The following is an 8152-nucleotide window of genomic DNA, read 5'->3' on the forward strand; positions in this document are numbered from 1 at the left end:
GGGCCCTTCCCCCAGGTCTGCCGATCCAGATGCGGTCGGGATGGGAATTGGTCATGAAAGGCGGTCACCAAAGCAGGAGCATGAACGGTGGTCGCATCCTTCCAGGTGAACTCCTCCGGTCCGTAACCTTTCCATTCAATCAGATACTGGAAGCGACATTTCACCCAACGGGAGTCCCGAATGCTGGCAACCTCGTACTCGGGAGCACTGTCTCCATCACGTTGTTCTGGTGGGGGAGGTTCGGCTCGGCGGAGTGGACACGCCGGTTGCTCAGGGACCAACAGAGAGCGGTGAAAGACTGGATGTACCTGCATGGAACGTGGCAGAGTTAAGCGATAAGCGACCGGATTGATGACAGCCTCGATGAGGAACGGTCCTACATATCGGTGGTCTAATTTCTTGACTGGCCGGGTTGACGGTAGGTTCCTGGTGGACAGCCATACCCAGTCTCCCACCAATAGTGGAGGCGTATCCCGCCTCGACCGATCAGCAAACCTTTTGTAGTCAGCCTTGGCCTTCTCCAACTGTCGCTGCACCAATCGATGGGTCACCTGTAACTCTGCCATGTAGTTGTTCGCTGGTGGTCCTGGTGCATCTAATGGGGAAAGAGGGAAAAACCGAGGGTGATAGCCCACATTGGCTAAGAATGGGGTCATCTGCGTGGAGGTGTGCTGGGAGTTATTGAATGCAAACTCAGCCACCGCCAGATAGTCCACCCAATTGTTCTGCTGCTGATTGACATAGCAGCGCAGATATTGTTCCAGGATTCCAATGACCTTCTCGGTCCNAAGGGGGGCTGTCATGGTAGCAAACCTGGGGATGAAAGTCCGGTAATAGTTGGCGAACCCAAGAAGTCGCTGGACATCCTTCACACGACGTGGGGGTTGCCAACTCTGCAAAGACTCAACTTTACTCGGCTCCATGGCGATGCCCTCAGGAGAAATACAGTGACCCAAGAACTCTATAGTCGTCTTGTAGAACTGACACGTCTCTAATTTAGCATACAGCCCATGTTCTCAGAGCCGCTGCAGGACCTGACGAAGATGCTGATGATGCACCTCTCGTGATGGGAAATAGATCAGGATGTCGTCCAGGTATATCACAACGAACTGATCTTACAAGTCCCGGAAAATATCGTTCATAAAGTGCTGGAACACAGCAGGGGCGTTAGGCCAAATGGCATCACCGTGTACTCGAAGTGCCCGTACCGAGTACCAAACACCGTCTTCCACTCATCACCCAACCGAACTCTGACAAGGTGATAAGCTCCACGCAAGTCCAGTTTTGTGAAGATCTTTGCCTCACGGAGCCGGTCCAAGAGTTCGGGGATGAGGGGCAGCGGGTATCGGTTGCGCACCGTGATGGCATTCAATTTCCGATAATCACAGCACAGACGCAATTCACCAGACTTCTTCTTGATGAAGAGTACGGGTGCGGACACTGGCGAGGACGAGGGCTGAATAAAACCCCGGGCCAAATTCTTGTCCAAAAAGTCCCGCAACGCGGCCAACTCGAAGTCCGACATGGAATACAAATGCCCCCCTGGGAGAGGCGCATCAGGGACTAAGTCAATGGGGCAGTCATAGGGCCTGTGCGGGGGCAATTGTTCCGCCTCCGTCTTGCTGAACACATCAGCATAATCTGCCAATTCAGAGGGTAAGGAGACCCCCATGGGCCCCTCTACCTGACCGGCACAGATGTGGCGGGTGTGGTCCACGCACTGCAAGCTTGGAAAGGTGACCAAGTTCTGTGACCAATAAATCTGTGGGTCATGCGCTCGAAGCCACGCCATTCCCAAGACCACGGGGAAATGCAGGTCTGAGGTGATATAAAACTGGATGGCCTCCTCATGTGTACTGATGGCCATACATAGCGGTTGCGTGGCAGCCTTAATTGGCCCAGACCGAAGCACTCGACCATCAATGGTCTCCACTAACATTGGTGGATCCACGGGGCATTGGGGAATCGCCCATTTAGCCACGAATGCTGCATTTATAAAGTTCGTAGTGGCCCCAGAGTCAATCAACGTATGGACAGGAATCCCCTTGGGCAACTTAGGAAGAATCAGGCACGCCTCGAAAATCAAATGTTTTGGGGGGTCCGTGGGCAGCATCAGAAGGGTGTGGCTCGGAGGTGCGGGACGCCCGACCCAAAAGGCCTTTCAGGTTGGGCATGGGCCGTTTCCCGATAGGGGAGCCGATGGCAGTCTCGGGACAAGCTCCGTCACAGACGCCCCTCGTCGCTTCTTGGGGCAGAAAGCGGCCAAATGCCCAGGGTCCCCACAGTAAACCCCCCCCGAATGTCGCCTGTTCATCTCTGCCAGCGATAGACGAGGTCTGGCAGCACCTAACTCCATTGGCTCCTCCCTCTGGACCGGGGTCGCACTCACAACGGGGGCCGTACGGGTCTCTGGGATGGCACGGCGACTCCTTTGCTGCTGCAGCCGGGCATCGATCCGCAGAGAGAGATGAATGAACCCGGTAAGGTCCGGGGGAATATCAACACGGGCCAGCTCATCCAGCATCTCCTCCGACAACCCGTCCTGGAAAGCGTCCACGAGCGCAGCCTCTCCTCTCTCTTCAGACTGCATGGACTGTTAGAAAGGTGAGTAAGCCCTTTTCTCCGGGGACTTGCAGTAGGCCAGGAGAAGGCAGGGAGTGCCTGGCCACTGCGCCACCCAGCCCGGGAGAAAGCGCCAGGGGTGGTGACGGTGCCTCCTCCTCCTCCAAAGGGGCAACTACTGGCTCCGAGGCATGGAGGCAAGCCGTTCCGCTTTGCCCGATGCTCTCGTTCCAAAGCGGCCTCGGCGTCACCCGGCCGGCGCGCTTGCTGGGGGGGCTCAGCCTGCATCGGCTGGTGCGCACCTCCCGGCTCCGAGGCGCGGAGGCAAGCCATTGCTTTGCCCGATGCTCCCGTTCCAAAGCAGCCTCGGCGTCACCCGGCCGGTGCGCTTGCTGGGGGGGGCTCAGCCTGCATCGGCTGGTGCGCACCTCCCGGCTCCGAGGCAAGCTGTTGCTTTGCCTGATGCTCCCATTCCAAAGCGGCCTCGGCGTCACCCGGCCGGCGCGCTTGCTGGGGGAGGGGCTCAGCCTGCATCAGGTGGTGCGCACCTCCCAGCTCCGAGGCGCGGAGGCAAGCCATTGCTTTGCCCGATGCTCCCGTTCCAAAGCGGCCTCAGTGTGACCCGGCCAGCTTGCTTGCTCGGGGGGGCTCAGCCTGCATCGGCTGGTGCGCACCTCCCAGCTCCAAGGCAAGCCGTTCCTTTGCCCGATGCTCCCGTTCCAAAGCGGCCTCAGTGTGACCCGGCCGGCGCGCTTGCTGTGGGGGGGCTCAGCCTGCATCAGCTGGTGCGCACCTCCTGGCTCCGAGGCGCAGAGGCAAGCCATTGCTTTGCCCGATGCTCTCATTCCAAAGCGGCCTCGGCATCACCCGGCCAGCTCGCTTGCTCGGGGGAGCTCAGCCTGGATCAGCTGTTGGGCTGGCCGCTCTTCTCAGGCCTGACCCGCTGCCCCAGTTGGCATGCTTGCAGATTCCCCCCCCCAATAAATAAATATAAAAGGCCGATTTTAAAGGTTGTCCAGCTAAAAGGGAGGAAAGAAGCTGGGCTGGAGCGCCCTGGAAAGGCAAGCAGGCAGCACTTCTGCACGGGCTGGTTGGGCTTTTGGCAGGTTTCACCTGCAAATAAGGCAGGGCGAGGTTTTTGCAAGCGAGGGTGAGGGGGGAGCTGCTTGTGGGGGCTGCTTATGCAAATATGTTTCTTTTGCAGGGAGGCTGCTTTGCTGAATGTTATGTCTTCCTTCCTTCCCACAAGATCTACCAGCAGTGTTTTCGCTCCTAAGTCAGCCTATGTCTGTGCACATGCACAGACTTAAATGGAGGCTTCCAAACCTGACATGCATACACATGTGGATGTCTGCAACCGGTCATTGCAAAAAATAGGAAAAAAAGAGGGAAAAGTGGACATGACTATTTAAAGACCCCCACTTTTCTGCACAGGCTTGAGCAGGAGGCAGGAGTAGAAGATCTCTAAGGTCCCTTCCAGCTCTATTCTATTCTATATGCAGGAGCTTATTGTAATCAGTGCACCCCCTTACTGGAATATCACCCTTTCTACCTGCACACGGCCTTTTCTTCAGGAGCACCCCTGAATATCATATTTCTTGCATCGGACTGGGAACCACAAGCCCTTTTAGTAGCATTGTGTAATTTCCACTTTCTCAGCCTGGTTACTAACTTATTGACTGCAGTGATTCACTTAGCAATAGTGGTAAGAAAGGTCGCAAAATGGGGCAAAACCCATTAAACAAATGTCTCACTTAACAACACAAATCCAACCCATCCAAATAAAATGGCTTAACAAGAAGGTATTCGTCTCTTTACAGTGATTTGTTGAACACTGCTGGAATACTTTTCTGAATAAAGAAAAAGAAAGCCGGTTGGTTAATTCTGCAGGTCCTTGTCCTACTTTCCAAGTAAGTGCTTTGCTGGGAGGAGGAGGGAGGGAGGGACGGGGAGAGAGAGAGAGAGAAGGAGAATATGAATATATGTGGTTGTCCTTACTAGACTTTTAGTAAAGAACGTTTAATGAAATATTTTGATGTTTGTTTAATTAAGAGATGAAATATGGGGATAATTATGCTGTATTTAAAGATGGTAAATTAGCTGCTAAAATTGTTTTTACCTTTTGGGATGAAGGAGAAAGGGGGTTTTTTCCCCTCTTTCTCCTGTCCTTTTCTTTTTTTTCCCCCGCATTTTTTTTCTTTTCTATTTTTCTATTTGTGGTTTTTATTGTTTGCACCGGCTTTTACTCTTTTCATTTATAATCCTTAATAAAAAATATTTGAAAAACAGAGAACATTGTAATGAGAGAGAGACAGAGACAGAGAGACGGAGACAAAGAGAGATAGAGAATAACCTGCTATAATGAAAGCTTATGACAGCTCAGATTAGATTGCAGGATCCTCTCTATGAGTGTGGATCGTTGTGAGTCCTCTGGCAGTCAGAGGGTGATGTAGTGGGTAGAGATGCCAAGAGAGTGACTGGAGGAAAATGAGTGCACCTGATCAAGCACAATTAAAGTTCTTAAACTTTTCTTTGTGATATTGATAAAGGTGGTGAAACATTTTAATGTCCATGTTAAATTCATGAAGAGCTGGCTGGCTGGAGAGGGGGGATCGTGGTTGAAGAAAGTGGAGGTGCAGCAGCGGGATTGCTCCCAAACTCCACCTTCGCCACTGGGTAAAGCAGCAGCGGAGCGCTCCGTCCTTGGGGGGAAGCAGCAGTGGCAGTGGAGCGCTCCATCAGGGGTGAGGGGGAAGTAGTGGCAGCGGGGTGCTCCGTGCAGGGGGGGGAATTTTGCAGTGAACTGGTTGTTAAATTATTTGATTCCCAGTACTGGTTATAATGGCCAATGTGTGACACCCGCCGGCATTAGATTTATTGTGCTTTTCGACCCCCAGTAGGCCAACCATGGATAAATCATGCAAGAAAAGAAAACTTTCAGAAGAAAACAGTGTTTAATGATACATGGGCACATTCATTTGCTTTCACAACTGACAAGACTGGCTTACCAGTATGTTTAATATGTGGTGAGAAATTGGCAAACAACAAAAAGTCGAATGTTGCAAGACATTTCCAGAATAAACACGCAGCCTTTGCTGAAAAATACCCCGACGGAGATGAGAGGAAAAAAGCCGTTTCGGAATTGATGCGGAAGGTTGATCTGAGCAAGAGTCATTTTAAGAAGTGGGTGACATCTGCAAATTCAACTACATATACTAGTTTTGTGGCCGCTCAGGAAATAGTCAGGCACGGGAAGCTGTTCACAGATGGAGAGTATATCAAGGAATCATTCATCAAGATTTCAGAACATCTATTCTCGGACTTCAAGAACAAGAGTGAAATTGTGCAGAAAATCAGAGATATGCCTCTCTCTGCGAAGACTGTGAAAGACAGAACCATAAAAATGGCAGAAAACATCACCGGACAGCAAATTAAAGACATCAATTCAGCTGAGGCGTACTCAATCGCCTGTGATGCATCCAAAGACAAAAGTAATATTGAACAAATAGTGCTGTTCTGCCGATATGTGAACTCTGCTGGGCCACAGGAAGAAATGATTCAGTTGATACCACTAAAAGGCCAAACATGGGGGGAGGACATCTGTGAGGCTGTCTTGGATTATTTAAGAATCAATGAAATAAACACCACCCACCTGGTGTCAGTGGCTACTGACGGGGCACCAAGTATGACAGGAGCGCACAAGGGCTTTGCGGCTTTACTGCAGAAGTCGCTGGGTAGAAAGCTGCTTACATTTCACTGCATCCTGCACCAAGAGGCATTGTGTGCTCAAACATTTCCTCCAGAATGCACAGAAGTGATGAATGTTGTCATTCAGATTGTCAATAAAATAATGGCACAAGGTTTAAATCACCGTCAGTTCCGTTTGCTACTAGAGGAGGTGGAAAGCACATATTCTGATCTCCTGCTGCACAACAAAGTCCGGTGGCTGTCCAGAGGGGAGGTGCTAAAACGCTTTGCTGCGTGTCTGGAAGAGGTGAAAACTTACCTGGGCAGCAAAGGGCTCACCTTTCCTGAGCTAGAATGGCCAGAGTGGCTGGAAAAGCTACACTTCATGGTAGATATGACAGCACACCTGAACACGCTGAACACAACTCTTCAGGGTAAAGGAGGCACAGCCCTGCACATGCTGGAGGAAGTTTTGGCATTTGAGCGCAAGTTGACAGTGTTTGGCAGAGATTTACAGAAAGGTACACTATCTCACTTCCCCTCTTTGCGAGAGTTCAAACAAGGTCACAACATGATAAATTCAGAGTATTTGCAGTCTGCAATCATTGCAATGGAAACATCATTTGGGAAGCGATTCTGTGAGTTCAGAGAGGAAAAAAACACATTATCTTTCCCTGTCACTCCCCTGACCAGCGATCCATCTGCATTGAATATGACTGCATTTGCAGGGGTAAGTCAACCCGATCTGGAGATGGAACTTGCAGACATAGCCGACAAAGATATATGGGTGTCCAAGTTCCAACGCTTGACAGATAATCTTGAAGATGTTGCCCGTCAGAAGGCCAATCTCGCACTGAATCACAAATGGAGTGATATTGAAAACTTTCCCAAACTGGACAAGCTTATATTCGACACATGGAATGCTATCCCCAGCACTTACTCAAATATGAAAAAATACGCATTTGGAGTCCTGTCGATCTTCGGATCCACATACGTATGTGAACAGGTCTTCTCCAACATGAACTATATTAAAAACAAATATCGTTCACGCCTCACAGACATCAGCCTGCAATCTTGTTTAAAGATGAAGGTGATGTCTTACAGCCCTGATATGCAGATGCTGTGTGCTGATGTTGAGAAGCAAAAATCACATTAACCAGGTAAAATAAATATTTTAATTGACTATTATTTTGCAAATATATATTTGACGTTGTTCAGTGAAATAGTCCTTTTTTTATTCATTGTCAGCTGACTGCACGCTCCAGTACAGACAAATGGACTGGATGATGGGCAGATGGATGGGCGGATGGATGGGCAGATGGATGGACGGATGGGCAGACGGACGGACGAGGGGACGGATGGGCAGATGTACAGACGGGCAGACAGACAGACAAGCAGACGGATGGGCAGATGGACTGGCAGACGGGCAGATGGACGGACAGGCAGATGGGCGGATGTGCGGACAGATGGGCAGACGGACAGCTGGGTGGACGGACAGACGGAATGACAAGCAGACAGCATTTTGGGTTTGCTGCAGGCGGATAAATTAAGTTTGGCTTTTTATTTAATAAATATGAGGAGGACTCAAATAGACATTGAGTATTTTATTTGAAAGTAATCTTAGACCCAGCGTCTTTTTTTGGGAGTTCAAAATATTTTTGTTGCATGCAGAAATAAAAATTTGTTTTCTTTGTACCAGTTCATTGATTTCATAAATGCAACACACTATAGTTTTTTTATACATAGCACAAAGGTAAAAAATGATATATGCAGTGTTATCTTCATTTTAGATGTCAAAAGGGTTTTGCGGCTCCCAGTGTTTTGTTTTCGGTGGGAAACGGGTCCAAGTGGCTCTTTGAGTGTTTTGGGTTGCCTACCCCTGAACTAGACATACCCAATTCCA

General features: G+C 50.1%; 1 protein-coding gene across 1 annotated transcript; it reads left to right on the forward strand.

Moving 5' to 3' along the window:
* Positions 1-5707: 5707 nt before the first annotated feature.
* Positions 5708-7405, forward strand: LOC107299485 (general transcription factor II-I repeat domain-containing protein 2B-like). Its single transcript, XM_015828840.1, has one exon. The coding sequence runs from the start codon at positions 5708-5710 to the stop codon at positions 7403-7405; it is 1698 nt and encodes a 565-aa protein (XP_015684326.1).
* The last annotated feature ends 747 nt before the right edge of the window (positions 7406-8152 follow it).

The sequence above is a fragment of the Protobothrops mucrosquamatus genome, unplaced genomic scaffold, assembly GCF_001527695.2.
Source record: "Protobothrops mucrosquamatus isolate PMUCROS unplaced genomic scaffold, P.Mucros_1.0 scaffold5010, whole genome shotgun sequence".
Lineage (NCBI taxonomy): Eukaryota > Metazoa > Chordata > Lepidosauria > Squamata > Viperidae > Protobothrops > Protobothrops mucrosquamatus.